This window comes from Delphinus delphis, chromosome 13 (assembly GCF_949987515.2).
Source record: "Delphinus delphis chromosome 13, mDelDel1.2, whole genome shotgun sequence".
NCBI classification, from domain to species: domain Eukaryota; kingdom Metazoa; phylum Chordata; class Mammalia; order Artiodactyla; family Delphinidae; genus Delphinus; species Delphinus delphis.
This window is the reverse complement of record NC_082695.1, coordinates 66,115,278-66,136,331: the sequence shown is the minus strand read 5'-3', so window position 1 is coordinate 66,136,331 and position 21,054 is coordinate 66,115,278. Positions and strand designations below refer to the sequence as shown.

The 21,054-nt window shown below is 40.0% G+C and overlaps 1 protein-coding gene and 1 non-coding gene across 2 annotated transcripts; one reads left to right on the top strand and one right to left on the bottom strand.

Annotated features, from left to right (window-relative positions):
* Positions 1-3,947: 3,947 nt before the first annotated feature.
* SKA1 (spindle and kinetochore associated complex subunit 1) lies at positions 3,948-19,088 on the bottom strand. The gene is made up of 7 exons (XM_060029546.1): positions 18,906-19,088; positions 18,171-18,269; positions 15,374-15,498; positions 13,165-13,262; positions 9,563-9,700; positions 5,204-5,373; positions 3,948-4,359 (listed from the first exon to the last, which is right to left on the bottom strand). Exons 2-7 carry the CDS (start codon positions 18,256-18,258, stop codon positions 4,211-4,213), a joined length of 768 nt encoding a protein of 255 aa, XP_059885529.1. The 5' UTR covers positions 18,259-18,269; positions 18,906-19,088; the 3' UTR covers positions 3,948-4,210.
* On the top strand, positions 13,350-13,422 carry TRNAG-CCC (transfer RNA glycine (anticodon CCC)). The gene has a single exon. It is a non-coding gene; the product is annotated as a tRNA-Gly (tRNA).
* Positions 19,089-21,054: the final 1,966 nt, after the last annotated feature.

Sequence of the window (21,054 nt, the reverse complement as noted above, 5' to 3'; positions counted from 1 at the left end):
AAGTCACGTGGTATGGCCAAAAAAAAAAATTTAAAAGGGAGAAAACTTTAAAAAAAATTTTAATATTATGAAGCAAAACTGCGTTCTATAACATATAGGTCTATTCAACATACCACAGAAGTTTCCATTATGATTAAGTGTAATATTTATAAATTGTGAAATCTTAAAACTATTTCTAATAAGCAAAATTAATTAGAAAACTAAAGATGTTGGCCGAAAAAATTTTAATAAATTTCCTTAGTCAATGGAAGCTTCTTTTTATTATTTAACTAGTAACTTAGAATTTCAGCATTTCTTGAAGCTTAATACTTTACAGATTCCTTGGGTAAAAGATGAGCGTTCCATGTACTTATCAGCAGAATTTTTTTTTTACAATTTTTTATAACCCTGTCAGAGAGAAGGATTTCATCATAAGTGTATTTCCCAGAAGTAACTGGGAATATTAGAACCATAGAATATTAAAACTAGAAGGTCCTGAGAGAAATTTTTGTTCAACCATCTCAATATATACAGGAGAAAACTGGAGCCTGGAAAGATGAAATCACTTGCCCATGGCCACAAACAGTGCCAGTTACTGTGTGTTCAGGAGATGTTTATTTAGCGCCCTCTACTGGAAAGCCCTGTGAAAGTGGCTGAGGACACCACAGTGAATAAAAGGGACAAAAACTCCTAGTGTCTGTAGTTTATATTCTAGTGGGAAGAGAAAGACAAATAAATTGGTAAAATATATAAACCGTGAGATAGACATTCGTGCTAGGAAGGAAAATAAAGCAGGGAAGGAGAGAAAGTGCTGCAGAGGGAGATGTAAATATAAATGTAAGGTAGTCCAAGAAGCCCTAAGGGATCAAATGACATTTGAGCAGATATAAAAGAGGTAAGGGGGAGGGTCACATGGGTGAAGGATGAGGAACTTTCCGGGCAGAGGCAACAGCCAGTGCAAAGGTCTGGGGAGACTCATGCTGGGCCTGTTCCAGAAAGAGCATGGCGGCCAGAGTGGCTGGAACAGAGTTGGGAAATGGACGAGTAGGAGACGGTGCCACTGTGCTGACGAGGGACCCATGAAGGGCCTCATGGGCTTTTGTGAGGATTCAGCCTTCGCTCTGTAAGAAATGGGGAGCTACTTAAGGTTTCTGAGTAGTGGAGTGACCTAATCTCACTTTGGTTCATGTGGAGAATAGACAGCAGTAGGGCAAGAATTAACACAGAGACCAGTTAGGAAGCTTTGAATTAATCCAGGGGAGATGTTTGGAACCAGGGTGGTAGCTTGTGAGACGGGGTCAATTTTTTTTTTTTTTGAAGAATGATTATATCATTTATTTATTTATTTATGGCTGCATTGGGTCTTCGTTGCTGCGCGCAGGCTTCTCATTGCAGTGGCTTCTCTTGTTGCAGAGCACGGGCTCTAGGCATGCAGACTTCAGTAGTTGTGGTATGCAGGCTCAGTAGTTGTGGCTCGCAGGCTCTAGAGTGCAGGCTCAGTAGTTGTGGCGCACGGGCTTAGCTGCTCCGCAGCACGTGGGATCTTCCCGGACCAGGGCTCATGTCCCCTGCATTGGCAGGCAGATTCTTAACCACTGCCCTACCAGGGAAGTCCCTGAGAAGGGGTCAAATATTTGAAGGTAGAACCAAGAGAGAGCAAATGGCAGAGGTAGGACTAGAACCAGGTTTCTGAGGCTTAAGTTTTCTTTTTGATGCACCATGTTGCTGAATTATTTGGTAAAGTTAAAGAGAGTATCCCCAAGAAATAATCTGATTTCTGAGTCACGATTAAGGATTAGAGTTGTAATTTTTAGTTTACAGCTGAGGCACAGCTCACAATCACTCTGCCAAGAAAACTTTTGTAATTAGAAGTGTCCACATTTGTCATGTTGACCCATCAGAGGAAGGGAATTTTAATTACTTGAGCTTTGTGAGTTGCTGCATTGATCCTCGATTTAAAATATGAGTCTGAAACTGCACTACAGTTGTTAAAAAGACAGGCAAGTAGGTTCATCGAGTTAAACCTGCATTAGAAATGAACATCTGTCCATGTTCATCACAGCAGAGCATACGTCCTGCCTAAGCTTATTTGAAAACATGGTTCACTAAAAGTGACACATTTCCCAGGTATCAAGCTTTGTACACTGTGCATCATTATTACTCAGTGCAGAAGTTAGATGCCCAACACATTGCTTTGTGTGTAAACATAATAATATTTACATCCAGCATAATTCAAGAAATTTCATCTAACGCATCAAGTTCAAACACCCAGCCTGGGCTCAGTGAGCAGTGCTGGGAAGCATGGATACAGGAACTTGAAGTTCACAAGTGCCTGAAGGGGCACATGAGCTCGTGACTGATGGCTCACAATCCTTCCTTCCCAGCTTCACGTCACCAGCCTGCAAGTTCTGACCTGTGTTTTCATGAAATGTAAATATCTACTCAGTACATTTGTTTCACAAGTATTCTAAATTTTATTAGGAAAAAAATGTTAACACATAAAATTAGAGAGAATAATACAACGAATGCTGTTCTAACCATCAGCTAGATCAAACAACACTTGACCATATCCGCTCTATGTGTGTATGTATCCAATTATATTGCTTAGCCATTTTAAAGCATATTGTTTTATCCCTAAATAAATACCTCAGATGCACCTGCAGAAAATAAGGATACTCTCCTTCATAACCATGACTACTATCATAACTAAGAAAATGGATACTAGTTCTCTCACAGCATGTAATACACAACCTATATTAAAATTTCTATAATTGTCCATCAATCTTTTTTTCAAACGGAATCAAGGTTCACGGTTTATATTTGACTAAGCTCTTAGTCTTTTAATCTAGAACAGGAGCCCTTTATTCTTTTCTGTTACTGACTTGTGTTTAAGACATCACCTTACTTATGTCATATCTGGATTTGTCTGATTGCTTCTTCATGATAACATTTAACTTTTTTCTCTATTCCTTGTGTTTCCTACAAACCAGACGGTACAGCTAAACCAAATCATAAGCACTGGAATCAGTGGACTCAGTGAAATAGACTACCCTCCCCTGTGTGGGTGGGCGTCCTCCCATCCATCCACGACGTGAACAGAACAAAAGGTGGAGGAAGGAAGGAGGAATTTGCTCTTTTTTCCTGCCTCACTGCTCAGCTGTAACATCTCGTCTCATCTGCTCTGGCCTGGCTCCCCTGGTTCTCAGGCCTTCACGCTCAGACTGAATCACATCACCAGCTTTCCTGGGCCTCCATAATCCATAAGCTTGCGGAGAGCAGACCTGAGGGCCTCTCAGCCTCCATGATCACATGAGCCAATCCCTCATAATGAATCTCCACAGATAGATAGGCAGATAGATAGATAGATAGATAGATAAATAGAATGGATAGGCAGAGAGATAGATAGATTGGGGAGATAGAAGAGATAGGAGAGAGAGAATTAGATAGATAGAGATAGAAGAGACAGTCAATAGATAGATGATAGATAGATAGAAAGACAGATAGATGATAGATATAGAGATAGATATAGATAGATAGATAGCCTTTTGGTTCTGTTTCTCTGGAGAACGCTCACTAAGACATAGACTAACAACCTCCCTAAGTGCGCAAAAGAAACTCCATTAAATTCTTACAATCCAACCACTCATTTTCCATGACCTTACACGTCTTATTTTATCATCTTTTTCATCTCAAAATACTTTTATTACAATTTCATTACAGGCCAATGTTTACAGACTGATTTATACTGAACGCATTTCCGGTAAGCTGTTCCTTAACCACACATGGGAAAGCAGAATAACCACGTGGATGGGCTGCCTCCAAATCCAGCTTTTGCCTATAGACTGAAATATCATTAGTGGAATTTAGACACTAATGACCTTTAATTCCAAAGAGCCTGGATATCCTTGATCTTATCTTCTTGAACTTTGACTTTTATTATCACATTTGCAACCGTCTTACTGGGGTCAGCAGCACTGTCACTAAGCACAAAAACTAAATATGAACATTTTTATGCCTAGAACAGAGGCTCACATGGTAGGTGATTAAATATTTACTGTAAGGAAGTAGATTTTAAAATATACATGCTTTATTTATTTTTAAGTTTTATTTTTACAAGAAACAAAGAAAATGAAACGGCTAAAGAAATTATATATAAAGAAATTACATATAAGGAAACTATAGGAATAGCCTCTATCCCCTACTGTTGGCTGGTTCAAAAGCTCACAGGGCCTTATGTTATAACATATCGGGTAAGTCCTCCCCCTCGGACCTCTGATAGCCTCCGGCAGTGTCGTAAAATATTCAGTATCACGTGAAATCTCTTGTCAACTTTCAAAGCTGTGAACTCCTTTATGTCAGCTTCCACTACAAAATAATGGCCTGAAAATAAAGATATTAATGCTAATTTTTATTAGGACAACTTTCAAGATGAGTCTTCAGTGTATTACATTATGACTATGAATGGCATTAATCACTTTTTCCTATCATTATCCAAGCACAGTGAGAACTGGTATTCTTGCTAAAATAATAATTATTCTTTAAACTGAAGTTGCATAATGTTTACTGTAGCATTTCAGAAATGTAGCCCTGCTTATTATATCACTGGCTATCTGCTGGTATCTTTTGAACAATTCACTTTTCAAGACGCGATATGGTAGTGGTTAAGAGAATGAAACCCACAGCAGCTTTATCACTTAACTGAATGACCTCGGGCAAGTAACTTAAGCCTTCTTTGCCTACTCTGAAAAACAGTAATAATAATAGTACACAACTCATAAGGATGCTGTGAGGACTAAAGCCCTTAGTACACTATCTGGCACACAGTAAGCGCTATAGTATAAGCATGAACAGCCGTCATCATTACTATTCTAATTCTGAAAATACTGGATATCATTCCATAATAGACTCTAATGCCGTATTTCTCAGCCTCGGCACTACAGACATTTTAGGCTGATAATTCATTTTGTCAGGGCTGTCTTGCGCATTATAGGGTACTTCAGCTGCATCTCTGGTTTCTGCCCACTAGATGCCAGCAGCACCTCCAACCCCAGCTATAACAACCAAAAATGTCTCCAGAGATGGCCAAATGTTCCCTGGTGGGAAAACTGCCCCTGATTGAGAACTACCTCTCTAGAGTTAGAAGTTTCTGGAATTAATCTTGTTTCTCATGTTTAGTTACATTCCAAACAGTTGACATGTACACATATATATACCCTCATTTTACCTTTGGTTTCCTTTGTTTCTTCATCAATAAATCTGTGATAGAGATTTCTGGCCACAGAACTCATAGACTTTTTTGGTTGATGTAAGATCTTATATTTACTAACTACTGCCTTGTTGATTTCTTTAATAACGTCATTAATTTGACAATAGGTTAAGCGTGATTTCATGTACCTGTAAAAAAGAAAATGATTAATTTTTCTAAAGAATCATCATACACAATTGTTTTCTTTGCAAAACATTTACGTATGATGACTTTATACAGTAGCAAAGCTATTAGTACTCTATATAAAAAATTTTATACCAACTTCCAAATAAACCAGACACATCTCAACCGTTGAAAAATTAGAGACCACAATATATTAGTGCTTATCTTCCCTAGTTATGTCTGGATACATAAATTCCTATTCTCCACCTACAGAATTAACATTACAATTTAAAATAGGTTTTCAAACTCTGATTCAAATAGACTGATTAATTGCAAATAGAAGTTTATTTAAATATTTTTAAATGTTTGTGAGCAAGGGAAAGAAAAATTTAAATATTAATAAATTATATAACTCATACCACTCTAGTTTCCTGCAAAAATGGATCTGTTCAGAGAGAAAAAGAAAAAAGGAGGAGGAAGAGGGGGAAGAGGAGATGAAGGATGACAAATGTGACAACAAAGATGACCATGCTGATCGAGACGAAGAAGAACTGATGGTACAGGGGCTGCAAAGGGACAAAAGGGCCCAGAAGTTAAGCTGCACAGTTGGCCGGCAGAGGAGAACTACAGGCAGCCTCCACGGACAGCTCACTATTCATTCTGAACTCAAATGCCCTTAAGCATTGTCTCTTTCACGCTAAAGCCCACTCTTCCAATCCAATTTCCCTCCTGCCCATCCTCCCAGTCATCAGGGTCTTAGAATATAAGAATAGGAGACCCTTGATTCTGAGTGGTCTGTACAGACCAAAAACAAAATTTTCATGATCTGCTTCAATTTTTCCCTTCAATAAATCATGGATTCATTATGTTAAACTCTGTCTTTTGCCTCTATTCAAAGGGGCAGTTTTCTAATCGAAACTTCCTTAAGATAAAATAATATATAAATATGTTTAAAGGAAAATGTTCATATTGACCAAAACCCATTCATTTTCATTACTCCCTTCCTTTCTAGATTCATTTTCACCACTCATTTTTCTAACCACAATTTCCACAGTTGATGCCACAGCTCAACACAATGTAATTCCTTTAAATCATGTGAACTATTTCCTAATTTCCTCAAAACAAGTTCCAATGTTTTCTACTTTAATTCCATCTCAGTATTAACTTTTTTTGTTGTTGTTTTGTTTCTTTGTTTGTTTTTTGCGTTACGCGGGCCTCTCCCTGCTGTGGCCTCTCCCGTTGCGGAGCACAGGTTCCGGACGCGCAGGCTCAGCGGCCATGGCTCACGGGCCCAGCCACTCCGCGGCATGTGGGATCTTCCCGGACCGGGGCACGAACCCGTGTCCCCTGCATCAGCAGGCGGACTCTCAACCACTGCGCCGCCAGGGAAACCCTGTATTAACTTTTTAAAGATAAATAAAGTCCTATGCTTGGAACACATTCTTCCTTATCCTAATCTTCTAACTTCTCTCATTCGTTAAATAACTCCTTAGTTTAAAAATGAATACTCTAGGGCTTCCCTGGTGGTGCAGTGGTTGGGAGTCCGCCTGCCGATGCAGGGGACACCGGTTCGTGCCCCGGTCCAGGAAGATCCCACATGCCACGGAGCGGCTGGGCCCGTGAGCCATGGCCGCTGAGCCTGCGCGTCCGGAGCCTGTGCTCTACAACGGGAGAGGCCACAGCAGTGAGAGGCCCGCATACCGCAAAAAAAAAAAAAAAAAAAAAAAGAATACTCTACCATGACTATTCTAATATCCTTCCTTCGAGGAAGCATTTTCTGAAGACCCTTCTATTCCAATGTTCTCACAGCCATTTGTTCTTCCCTTTAGCTCAGCCGATGAGCAACAACAATAACAATGACAATTTAAAAAACCGAATAGCATCAAACAGAATTTTAGCGACAATAAAGCTGTCAATAAAGGAAAGGACCAAGTGACCAAATCAAACAAACAAACAAAAAAACTAAAGAGAATTGTCAGCCTCATTCCTAGTCTCAGAACAGTGAAATTGCCAGATATTTTTCAAGTGGCTACTATGCATATGAAGAGATGGTCAACATCCTATGTCATCAGGAAACTGAAAAGTAAAGCAATCAGGTACATTATACTTACTAGAATAGCTAATAGAAAAAAACTGACAAAACTAAATACAGCGGAGTATGGGGAACAACAGGAACTCTCATTCTGCTGGGAATGCAAAATGGTACAGCCACTATGGGAGACAGTTGGACAGCTTCTTACAAAGTTAAACAGTTTTACCATAGGATCCAGCCATCATACTCCTAGGTGTTGACCCAAGTGAGGTGAAAACATGTCCACACAAAAACCTGCACGTGAATGTTCACAGCAGCTTCAGTCATAATTGCCCCAAACTGGAAGTAACCAAAATGTTGCTCAACAGATGAATGAATAAACAAACTGTGCTACATCTACACGATGTAATATTAGTCAGTGATAAAAAGAAATGAGCTATCAGGCCATGAAAAGACATGAGGGGAACCTTAAATGCATATTACTAAGGCTACAGTGTATGACTCCAACTATATGACACCCAGGAAAAGGGAAACTATAGAGACAGTAAGAAGATCACTGGCTGCCAGGGGCTCAGCGGGGAGAGATGAAAGGGTGGCATACAGGGTAGTTTTAGGGCAGTGAAACTATTCTTATCATGGTGGACACATGACATTACGCATTTGTCAAAATCCATAGACTGTACAACACAAAGAGTGAAGCCCAATATAAACTACAGACTTTAGTTAATATCTAGTTAATAGTATCTAGACTGGTTTATCAATGATAACAAATGTACCACACTAATGCAAGATGTTAGTAATAGGGGAAACTGTTTTCAGGTATGAGAACAATGTACTATCTGCTCAATTTTTCTATAAACCTAAAACTGTTCTAACAAATAAAGTCTATTAATTAAAAAACAAACAACAAAATCCAGATGGACAACTCTCAGACAAGTAAAATAATCATGCCCTTTGCCCCAGGGATTCTCCTCCTAGGACACCATCTCAAGGAAATAAGGAATTATAAAATAGACTTGTCCAAAAGAAACTTCACTGCACCATTCTTCATAACAATGCAATCAACCCAAATACTTAATAACTTTTATAGAATAACTTTTATACTTAATAACTATTATACAACTATTAAAATCCAAGTTTTCCATGATAGTTAATGATGGAAAAATGCTCATGATTAAAAAAAAGTAAGTAAACTATATTCACAGAATAACTACATTGTTGTAATGACAATCAGAAACAACTTGTTATGTAGGTGAAGTTAAAATATAGAAGGAAATACTCTCTCTTGTCTGAGTGGTGGAATTACAGATGAGTTATCTTCTAACAACAAACATTTTCTAACAACGTGCATTATTTGTATAAGAAAGTAACAAGGAATGTAATAATATAAAGCCAGAAGTTAAGTAAAGCCCTGGAATTATGAGAGTTTAAAAACACGTATTTCCATAATTGGTTCCCCATGTCATCTGTGAAGAGCAAAGGAGCCCTCTCTCAGGGGAGGCATCTTGTCTTATTCACCCTGTATTCTTTTCCTCAGCACAGACTCAAACAAGTGTGTGGCATAAGTTAATGGACAAATGGAAACCGAACAAACACAGCACTCTCTGTTCTAATTCTCAAACCTATACAACACACTCACTTTCCTTAAAATTGCAGCAAAACTGAAGCTACTTCCGAAATGTAACTGGATAAATCTGTATCATAAAATGACCCTGAGAGGACTCAACAACAAATTGATCCATCTCTAGATCTCTCTATGAAAAGGTTTTACAACTAAACAAAAAACATAGGTTTTTTTTTTTTTGCGGTACGCGGGCCTCTCACTGTTGTGGCCTCTCCCATTGTGGAGCACAGGCTCCGGACGCGCAGGCTCAGCGGCCATGGCTCACGGGCCCAGCCGCTCCGCGGCATGTGGGATCTTCCTGGACCGGGGCACGAACCCGTGTCCCCTGCATTGGCAGGCGGACTCTCAACCACTGTGCCACCAGGGAATCCCAAAAAACATAGTTTTTTCAACAAACGATTTCCTGCATTTTCAACAGTACAATGTAAAACTATTTTAGAAAAGATCGATGTTGGAACACAGCATGTTACAATTAATATAATCAAGGCTTATACTTATCAACATGTATGTTGATTATTAAAGAGTTGACTTTATCTTAAAATGTATCTTAAATACTTACGCAGGAATGCCACTAAACTCATCAGACGTTACAAATGGCATTTCTTTAATATTTTTTTGTTCTTTGGAGGGCTTCTTTGTGGGTGCAGCTTCTTCAACTTTGACGGGTTCTTCAGGGTCAAGATCTGACCCATTAACACTACAGAATAGAGATGCACAGATGTACAGGTAATCGTCAGAATTCTGCAGCATACCAGAAAGCTTTGCAACTGAAAATGATCAGTATCAAACACATGATTCATCCTGTTATAAGTTTATAGCCAACCTTTTTTTCTATCCCTACCCCTAATGCTCATGAAGATCTGAATAGTGAGAATGTTAAAAAAGCAAGTCCCTAAATCTTCAGTAATATAATTGTTGTTTACACACTCAAAACATGGTGTAAGTAGAACATGCGCCAAACAGCTTCATCAGTTACCCCACTGGTTCCTCAAAGTCAATATGCGTAAAGTTGAATTTAACTTCTAAATGGCTTTTCTTCCTGACTTCCCTATTTCTGGACATGGAAACATCAATCACCTTACATTTCTATCTTTCTAATTTATCCCATTGGTTGCTAGTACAATAAGTCCCCTACATACAGATGAGTTCCGTTTCAAGAGTGCGTTCCTAAGTCCAATTTGTTCCTAAGTCCAACAAGTTAGCCTAGGTACCCAACTAACACAATCAGCTATATAGTACTGTGCTATAATAGGTTTATATACTTTTCACACAGACAATACCTAAAAAACACACACAAAAAATAAAGAAAACATTTTTAATCTTACAGTACAGTGCCTTGAAAAGTACAGTCGTGCAGTACAACAGCTGACGCTTCTCAGCAGTACCAGCTATATCACCGCTGCTTTTACTCTTGTTTCTGGATATCCCGGGCTTGAAATAAAGATACTGTACTACTGTACTCTATACAATACTGTACAGCAAAGTACACGAAAGCACAACCACTTGTAGAGGATGCACGCATGTGACAATGCACACATGTGGCAATGTATGCCAGACACATGAACTAACATGACTGGACATGCGAAAGCATGTTCACATCTTTGAAAGTTTGCAACTTGAAGGTTCGTAAGTAAGGACTTACTATATCAATCCTGCCTGCTACAGACTCATTTTAGTTGCCAGCAATGAGCATGGGTCACGCTTGGCTCAGTCCTGCCCAATTTCTGGAGTCAATGAGAAGCCTAATATAGCTCCTACCCACAAGCAAATAGAGCCTACAAATAGCCTGTATCTTTAGGTTGTTTAACTGCCAAGGAAGGAATGGAGCCCTGTTGCCAGCAGCAAGTCAAGCGATAAATGGAGATGGAATACAGGAAAGAGAAGATCCAACCCAGGAGCAAGGGAAGGGAATTCCAGGAAAGACAGGGAAGTGAGATCCCAAGACGACAGCTGAGTACCAGACACAGAGGGCAACCACGCCTGACTGAGGTGGTGTGATGAGGATATGGCCACGTGGTGGGTTGTCAAGATGAAGATGCCCAATGTTATGGTAGCACGATCCTTACATGAATCCTAACCTGAGACTCCACGGTAAGCCTGGCTGATTCTTACCTGTACTTGCTTATCTTTAGGCCCTGCTGTGTGTATCAACTGAAAATAACCATTTCTACCTATAGAAAGGTTCTGCTGTGGCCTGGCCCTAAGAGCTGACGCTAGGCCATAGTGAGTTTAGAATAAAATTCCTCCTATTCCTCGGGCCATATTCCTGCTGGGTAGCCAATGTTCAGTCCAACAACCCTGGCAGATATCCTATGATGACCTCTGTTCCTAGCATTTATTCATGACCTTGCCCACTAATTTTCTCTTCTTGGAGTGAAATTCCAAGGTACCCTGACATACAAGGGACTCTGTTGAGCTTATCTGTTCCTGGAGACCTTCAACTATCAGCAGCAACATGGCTCTTTTCCTACACAGCAAGGTTCGTGCCTTCCTTTCAGTTTTCAAACTTAAGCAGTATGTTGTTTGTGGAAACACATACACAAAACTGTGATTATCATAAACTCCAGGACGATTACCTCTTTGATAGAGAAAGGGTCTGCAATAGAAAAAGTGCTATAGGTACTGGAGTGTCCTATTTCTTAATCTGACTGGTGGATACACTGATGTTTATCATGCTTCTTTAATTTACACTAATTACTTTAATTTACACTAATTACTTTAATTACTTTTCTGTATATATGATACATTCGAAAGTTAAAACGTTAAGTTAGCCATGGAATGTTTTTACGTACTTGGAGCCCCCTTTTAGAAATACAATTTTGTAAATCAACTATACTTCAATAAAGTTAAAGAATAAAAGAAATACAGTTTTGGGCAGAGGACTGGAGAGATGGGAGTGGAGAAATACTGGAAAGACAAAACACAGGAGCTCCCCAATCATGAAGACAAAAGATGACGGAAGATCTCGTGGAGCCAGACAATCAGAGAGAGGGCAGGGACAGACAAAACCCCGCAGAGGCCAAATGGACGCTGGGGCTACGAGACAGAGAGACAGGTTGAAGATGCCGAGTTCCTGTCTAGGTGATGGGTGGGTAACAAGGAGACAGTTTAGTCTTAGACACGCAAAGCTGGAGGAGAGAACAGCTCATTCATGAGATTCCCAGCAAGCGATTAAAACAGAACTAGATGCCATGTCAAGGCCAGAGTTGGACATTTGAGAGCATTAATAATGGTGTTAAGTTTAAGCGTGAGTAAAACAGAGCTTTAGGACACACTTGTAATTTAAAAGAGGGCAGAGAAAAAGGAGGCAGCCTAGTCGAAGATGTAGGATGACAACTAAGAAAGCACAGTGGCAGTGCAAATAACAGAATTTCAAAAAGATGGGCAGCAAAATAAAATGTGAGAAGAATCAGGGCAGAAGAGGTATTTTTTACCCCTTTGTGACCTTCGAGCAATCATTTTCATAAGTATGGTAGTAATTAACAGCCAAAGGCTAGGTTTTAGGGGCTTCAGGAAAAGGGCAGGCACGAACATACACTGGCAGTGAACAGACAGAGGTAGGACAGTACTTTGAGGGTGAAAATAGAGCTAGGTTTTTGTTCCTTGAGTCGTTTTTAAGATGGGAAGCTCATTAATTTTAGTTTTACCCTAAGGCAGTGGTTCTCAAGGGTCAGGGGAAATTCTGCCCCGCAGAAGACATATGGCAATGTCTGGCAACATTTTTCATTGTCACAACTGGGTGGAGGGGTGGAGGTGGGAGGGGATAGAGGAGGCTACTGATACTTAGTTGGAAGAGGGCAGGGATGCTACTAAACATGCTATTTTCACAAAAAAGAATTATCTGACCTAAAATGCCAATAGAGCCAATGTTGACAAACTCTGCTCTAAGGGAAAGAAATGAGAAAAAGTAGAAAAAGACAGTCTAGAGGAGACTTACCCTTGGGAAAGAGGGGGGACAATTTTCCCAGAGACTGTGGGATAAGAAAACTGGTAAAGATGGGGGAAAGACTATTTCTTGTATAAGTAACAAAACAAAACAAAACAAAACCCTGGATAATCACTAACAAAATTGCAAGTATATAGAAAAGCAAAAAGATTTGAAGTGTTTGTTTTAATAGTTTGATAAAACCAGATAGTAAAAATAATTACAAACATACTTACATGTTCTGGGTTACTGTTACTTGAGGCAAATGGGGAGGTATGTTTTCTTTGAGATGTTCCACATCTTTATAATCTTCTTCAAGACATTCAAAGAGTTCCTAAAATAAAAAAAGAAAAAGCTCACAAATAAGCATCTGTCCTGCCTGTGTGTGTTTTAACATGTTAGATAAAACATGAAAGGGTCTTCCCTGGTGGTCCAGTGGTAAAGACTCTGCACTCCCAATGCAGGGGGCCCAGATTCGATCCCTGGTCAGGGAACTAGATCCCGCATGCCGCAACTAAGAGCCCGCATGCGGCAACAAAGATCCTGCATGCTGCAACTAAGACCCAGCGCAGCCAAATTAATTAATTGATTAATTATTTTAAAAAAGAGCATGAAAGACTACGTACCACAATCACAATGGTTCTGAGTATTCAAAACGCAGAGCGGTGAAAAAGCACTGAATACAGCAATATTTAAAAAGAGCCCTTTGGTTCTCGAGCTGATTTTGGATGGCGATATATTATTTTTCTCTACTGGATTTTCTCAGAGGACAATTGTTAGAATAACATTACAACAGGCAGGGTTGACATTCATGTCTTTCTAAAATAACCTTGGGAAGCAACTGAAAAGTATATGAAAGATTTATGTTTCTCATTCTGGTAAAGTGCTTTTGTTGACTTAGCAAACGTTCCCCAGTACCGGAGTGAGAATGCATTCCCAGAACGCAACGATGAGATACTGCTTGGAATGGCTTTCATATATTCCAGCTTAATGAAAATTCCTACTTGATCATAACCGCTTTCATTTTGTTGTCTTTATTTAACTTTCTCTAGAACTTGAGGTTATGAACTCACGCAAATTTAATAAGAAAAATACTCTGTACCTTCGGATTCCCGTCATCTGATTTTCAATCATAATGTAAACAAAAATTCCAAATAGTCTTTAATCCTGAGTTGAACATTCTCGAAACCCACACCTAACCCCGGGCATTCTTGGGCAGGGTAGAAGTGAAACCATTATTGGTTGCTGTTTTGAATTTGTATAACATCTTTCTTTTAAAGAGATGAATGATGTTCAGAGATACTAATTTCATTTCAACTGATAGTAGGATAGGCACAATCATGCCCAGTCCCAGAGCTGAAAAATCTTTACAGACATTGAAGATTATAAGGCTTAAAAAGGACCAGAGAGGCCACCTTGACCATATCAATGGCTCTAAGAGCATGAGGTAATTATGGTACAGATTGAATAGTTTCCCATCCCATCAGAAAGTACACTAGCACTTTGATTAGGTGAAGGCTTATTTAGAATAAAATGTGTATGTGAATGAGGCTCAAGTTTTTCTTTGCTTGAGAATCCTTATACTATATTCTATAGAAATAGAGAAATGCAGAATAGAAGGGACCCAAGAAATAGTTCAGTATGACCCATTACTTTTCAAGTGAGGACACTGAAACCCCAAGAGGAAAAATGACCTTCTCAGGGTGGCAGGAGGTGCTTCGGGGAGCCAGGGTGAGAATCCACATCTCCAAACCCCAGGGCAGGCATTCCTCCTACACCACACTCCCAGGAGATCATTTATTTAAATTAAACCTACCAAGAATTATTTAGGAGAGACTTCTCTGGTGGTGCAGTGGTTGAGAATCTGCCTGCCAGTGCAGGGGACATGGGTTCAATTTCTGGTCTGGGAAGATCCCACATGCCACGGAGCAACTAAGCCCATGTGCTATAACTACTGAGCCCACGCGTCGCAACTACTAAAGTCCGCATGCTCTAGGACCTGCGTGCCGCAACTAATGAGCGCTCGTGCTGCAACTACTGAAGCCCGCACGCCTAGAGCCCGTGCTCCACAACAAGAGAAGCCACCGCAATGAGAAGCCTGCGCACTGCAAGGAAGAGTAGCCCCCGCTTGCCGCAACTAGAGAAAGCCCACGCACCACAACAAAGACCGAACACAGCCAAAAAAAAAAAGAAAAAAAGAATTATTTAGGAAATATTCCTTTTTAGTAAATAGACTGGCTACCAGCATGGAGGAAGAAACACATCTGGAACTCTGGAGTCCTTTATACTGGGAAAATAAAATGCAAATGGCACTCTTTACCGTTAATAATAACTTACAAAGCTAAGAACATTATAAACTTAAAGAATCCTTAAGAATTCCCTGGTGATTAGGGAGTCTGTATCTATTGCCTTTTTATTTTGTTTTTTTCACTAGAAAACCATTACCTTGAGTGAACTGTTGGTTTGTTCTTGATACTGAATTTCCAATTCCAATTTATTTAGAAGTTCATTTACTACAATGATCTCATCTCCTATTTTATTTAATATAGTCTTCAAGGTAGGTTCTTGCCCTATTAATAAACAAAGATAAAATGGAAAATAAAATGTATAGAAAAGCAAAAAACATACATGTATCCAACTGAACTCTTGGGACAGAGCTCTACCTTAAAGAGACACTGAGGGTTGAGAAAGAACTATTGTTTCAGCCCCTAGGAACTGTCTCTATGGATAATCTTAAGAACTCATTTCTAAGTAATATGAAAAAAAAGGAAGGGAGAGATAATTACACTGTTTCCCCTGAATCTTTTGCTTCTGGAGAACTGTTCCACTAATAAAACACCTAGAAATGCTAGATAAAATACACACCCCTTTACATGCATAATCGAGCTCTTATGAGAAAAAGGTAAATCACCAAGGGCTTCCACATGAAGAGCGAACCACAGACCAGGCAGTACGTGTCAGCTGATGCTGCAGCAGCCCTAATGGTGGTGGGGTGGGGGACGAGGTACAGAGGAATGCTGGAGAGAGGAGGCTGTCACTCTCAGCAACCTAATATATTTGGTTTTAATGGGGATAAGAGCCAAGGCTTTGGGACTTCAAAGCACAGGATGCTGAAAGTGAGAATGCCTAACGAGGCCAGGATCCCTCTTCATGGGCTATATCTTCAGTGAATGTGTAAACCTGAGAAATTCTAATCACTGGCCAGGAAGATAAGCTTATGTTTGGACTGGCCTGCAAGAATGGGTGGGAGGCGGCGGAGAGTAGCCTGCTCTCAAATTCCCAACCCCACCTCCTAATCCCTCTCTCTAGCTTCCTAGATACGAGGATGGGAAAACCAGAGTCCCCTCCGCCCTAGAAATAAGAGAAGTAGTAAAAAAAAAAAAGAATTCTTAAGGGCAGATCAAAAGCACAAAAAGGAAAACTATCCTCACAATCAAATCTTTCCATCTTCACTTCTAGCAACCAAATCATGAAATACACATAACTGAAAACATCCTGTGACCACATCTATAGATTACGGATGCAGTAGAGAGAAATGGCTAAAGCCTCCAGGCCTAAAGTCAGAGACACCAGTACCTGCCCTCAGAGGGTTACTGGGAAGTAGGAAAGTACATATAAGATGGGTGAGCACTGTGCTTGGAACCTAGTAAAGCACTCAGTAAAGGCAAACTATTATTAATTGACGTAATCTAATAAAGCAATGCAAATTGCATTTGACAGTAGGTTCATAACAACTAAAAGAAATTAACAAGTAAATTAGAGTATTGATGTCTCTGCTGAGATTAATTGCAGGGGGTAAAACAACTAGCTGGATATACTGGTATCTCAAATAACTTCGTCATCGAAATTTTAGGGCCTTGTTTGCTGATTTATAGTAAAATAAATTCACTACTTTTGATAGTAGTGATCTAGTAAATTACAGCAGCCAAAGTGGCAAACAAATTACTAGGCTTTCCTAAATAGGCCATGGAACCAAACAGACAAATTGTTCTCTCCACGTACAAATGATGGTTACCCAGTGTGTAGTTATCTAACAGGTCAGACTGCTTCATCCAGGCTTCATGCTTTGATGGGGTCATTTGAATTCAAGGTTTGATCGTTAACAGATCACTAAATTATATTTTTCCAATAGTAATCATGCCCTCAGAAAGAGAATCTAAAGAAGACTACTTATTAAAAACCTAAATGTCCTTTTTCAGATTTTCAATAAAAGTGGCATAGAAGTAGACAAGTACGACACTGGGAATCGGGACACAAAACCTGTAGTTCCAACTGACTACCCATGAGCTGGGGGACCGGGGCAAGTCACCTGACTTCTGAGCCTCAGTTTCCTCATGTGCGAGACCAGGGGGCTTGAGAAGATGAACCCACAGTCCCTTCAGCTTTAACTTTCTACAGAATATGTCAGCCACCAACGGTAAAATGGATGAGGCTCTTTATCAGTGGTTCCCAACAAGAGACGGAGAATATCAAAGTCTCAGAAGGACATGTATAATTTGAAGGGACATTCCAACAGTATAATTTCATATTTGAATTTTTTTAAATTATCAATTCATAATACAAACTACAATAAAAGTTCAACAGGATCTTCCCAGCAGATGGAATTCCACCTATCAATAAATCTTTAGCTTTCCTAGATACGGCTGGGAAGTACATCATTTTTGTAAACAATATTTTTCCACACTTCACAAGGATCTCCTACTTCTCTGCACTTCCATTGCATCATCCACTTTCAGCACTTCAAAATATCTTGGAAGATGGTTACAATTGACAAGTTTCTGGATGTTCAAAAAATTAACTTCATTTTCAATTAGTTGTTTCCTAGTGATATATATTGATCAGCTTCCTCCAAAGCAGTCTGTAAGATGGGTTATGGGCTACTTCTAGCTCTGTGGATCTTTTCCACTTCTGGTTTTTTCCTTGTCTTTTCGTATCTCTACTTAGCTCTAGAACTAGGAACATTAAATAACCTTCAAATCTTACTATTCTGCCTTGTGTGTCTCAGAAAAACATAAGTAAATAAATATAATTAATAGCTAGTTCATTGTTCAATGTAACTTACATTTTAGTATCCTCTGCAATATTCAAAATACTGAGGGCAGACTGTTTTAAGAATCACCATTCAAAACTTAAAATTACCTCTCTAAGATACATTCACTTAACCAGGCATAAGATATCAAAGTGGGACAATAATCATAATGCGTTTTGTATGTACAAAGTCAGTGGAATCTGTTTTACTTACCACAATTTCTTAACGACAGAGTTTTTTTAATATTGCCAATCTTTTCATTAATATGAGAGCATAATTGTTCCAGATCCGAGGAGGCCATCCTTTAAGCCTCTGAAGAAAAAGATATACATTTATAAAAAAAGGGAAGCCAGACAAATTTATATTCACTTTCAAAATCCAAGAATGGTAAACACCCAGTAAGTCACATGTCCTTGAAAAGAAAGTACAAAAACTCAAGAGAAATATCTTTCAATTCTACAAAATTCAGTTTCTGTCCAAAGTCCAGCACTGACTTGTCTTAGAGCTTTCTGTGGTTAATGCATCCCAAACCAGGGTACAGGGGATAAGCCTGTGTCATTTCCTTATAGATTTAAGGGGACAAATGCCTTTACTTACACATAAAGACAACATTGGCATTTTCTTTGAAAACTTAAAGACCCAAGAATTTTAAGGAAAAACACAGTAAGTTCAAAGAAACGGGTCCAGGTAAGCATTTCTCCCATGCTGTTGGGTTTGGGGCTTTACTATTTGGGGTCGGTAAGGACGTGGAGGGAAGGGAGGAAAGAAATCAGGTACTATTCACTCCGAGGGTTTATGAGGTCTAAAGCATCCACCCCGGCTAACCGGGCGAAGCAAGGTCAAGCCCTCTCTTCCGCCCTACGCGGCACCGCCCCGAGCCCCCCACCCCGCCCAAGCAATGCCTTCCGCCCGCTTCCGAAGGCGGGATCCTCAACACCAGACTCCAACCTTTTGCGGATCCAGGAGCAAAGGGCCCACTCAGTGCGGTCGCGAGGCGAGAAGACCCCTCCAGTCTCCACCGGAAGCCCAGGATGGCGAGACCCGGCTCCGGGAGCGAAATTCAAACTGCCCGCCGGGTCTTGGTACCGCGCAAGCGCACATCAGCGCTCGCGGAACACTGCTTAGAGGCCTCTTGCGTTTCCAGGTTTACCCAGGGCCGCAGCTGAGCGGGGCCAGGGGCGGGGCAGTGGTGCGGGGCCGGGCCGGGGAAAAGGCGGGGCTGGGTTGGCTCGGGCGCGAAAGGCTGCCGCGACAAATGCCCCTCCTACTCCGTGCCGTAACGGGTGATTTCAGCCGGTCACCCAATCCTGACCGTCCAGCAGCCAGGGCCAAGCGCTCGGGGGATCAAATCGCGAGCTTAAACTGGGTCTCCAAGTTGGCTACACATTAGAATCACCAGGGCAGCTTTTACAAATTCCAGTGTCTAAGCCGTACCTCAAATCAGTGAATTCAGACACTCTGTAAGTGTTGATTTGTTTGAATTAGAATCCAAGCAATATTTACACATTGTTATTTGGTTGATACATTTCTTAAATCTCTTTTAATTGCAACAGGCCTACTTATTTAGAGCTAAATTCTTTTAGCAGGAACGAAGCCTTTCATTGTAGGACTAAATGTAAGGCTTAAAATGTCAACATTCTATGAAAAATAACATAATAACAGAAATTCACCCTGCAGCATCAAGGACAAACATTATCAGATTACTTCCCATGAGAAAATAAACAAGAAGAAGAGAGCGTAAAGGCACTGAATACAAGACGAGAGGGGGGAAATGTGGAAAAAATACAGAAATGAGCAGTTGGATCACTGCCTACTTCTTATTTCCTTCTGGGACTGGTTTACTTGGCAGGACTTCTTCAGCTGCAATGACAGAAACTCTATCCAAACTGACTTAAGCAAGGAAAAAGACTTTATATGGCGTATAAAACTGTAAAGTGTGTGTGTGTGTATGTGTGTGTGTGTGTGTGTGTGTGTGTGTGTGTGTGTGTGTGTTCAGTTACAGCTGAACCCAGGTACTCAAGAATACTATTAGGAAGCCATCCCCATCTCTCAGTTATGCGTTCCTCCCTGTTGGTTCCATTCTCAGGCGGCCTTTTCCCTATGGTGACCTCTGGTACCTCCAGACTTATACCTCAATGGTTAGCAGTTCTTGCTTTCCTAAGAGATCTAGCAAAAACCCCAGGATGGAATCTCAACAGCCTGACTTGGGTCATCTGCCCACTCTGAATCAATCAGTCTAATTTGGAGGGGTGAAATGGTCTGATTCACTAGGTAGCCTGGAGCTGGAAGCCAGGACAGCCCTACCCAAAACACAAAGTCTGAGAGTAGGACACAGGTAGTTTCTCAGGAAAATCTAGCTGCTTTTATGAGACAAAGGGGACAGCGAGAAGTAAAAACAAAACAAAAACCTGCCTTCTTCAGGGTTATGACTCATTCAAGGTGAAGGAGACAACTTGCCTCACAGAAATTATGTTATGGGGAATTAAAATTTATTGGTATCCCATCTCTTTCCACAGAGAAGCTATGTTCCATTGTCATCCACAAATTACAAGTAGGAAAGAGCTATTCTGCATTGGAATGATTGTATTGCTGATATAATTCCTTGGAAAAATTCCAGAACCATTGCTACAATTCACTATTCACTTCCATAGTGTTCTGAGAAGGATTTTACTTATGATACTGATATTGTCAAGTTCTAAATCCTTTATATATTCATCCATTCTCATCTCCATTTCTTTCATTATGTGAAGAAGATTTATTTTTCATTCTTTTTCAAGCTGAGATGGTCGGTTGAGAGAAAGTTATTTGTGTTTGGAATCTCAATAATTTATTTCTTCCAGGATAGCAATGTCCTGACCTGCACCTATCTTCCCTTTCCTGTTGAAGTACCTCTGGACAGTCATATGACGAGAGGGAAAAGAATGAAAAGAGCAAGATGTAAGAAATTGCTGGACTGTTCCTTGCAAGAAATATGAGCAAAAGTAATGTGAATCCTAGTCTTCAGAGAAAAATAGTAATAACAATAACATCAATTAACATTTATTGGGTACTTATTCTAGTTCAGGCATTTTACATAAATTATCCTGTTTAACCTTTG

Excerpts from the sequence above, each read along its gene's own strand:
- SKA1 (XM_060029546.1), bottom strand. The coding sequence starts at position 18,258 with ATGGCCTCCTCGGATCTGGAACAATTATGCTCTCATATTAATGAAAAG. Across the intron at positions 13,263-15,373 it reads AAACCAACAGTTCACTCAAG|GAACTCTTTGAATGTCTTGA; the intron begins GTAATGGTTTTC and ends TTTTTATTTTAG. Across the intron at positions 5,374-9,562 it reads GAGTTTAGTGGCATTCCTGC|GTACATGAAATCACGCTTAA; the intron begins GTAAGTATTTAA and ends TCTTTTTTACAG.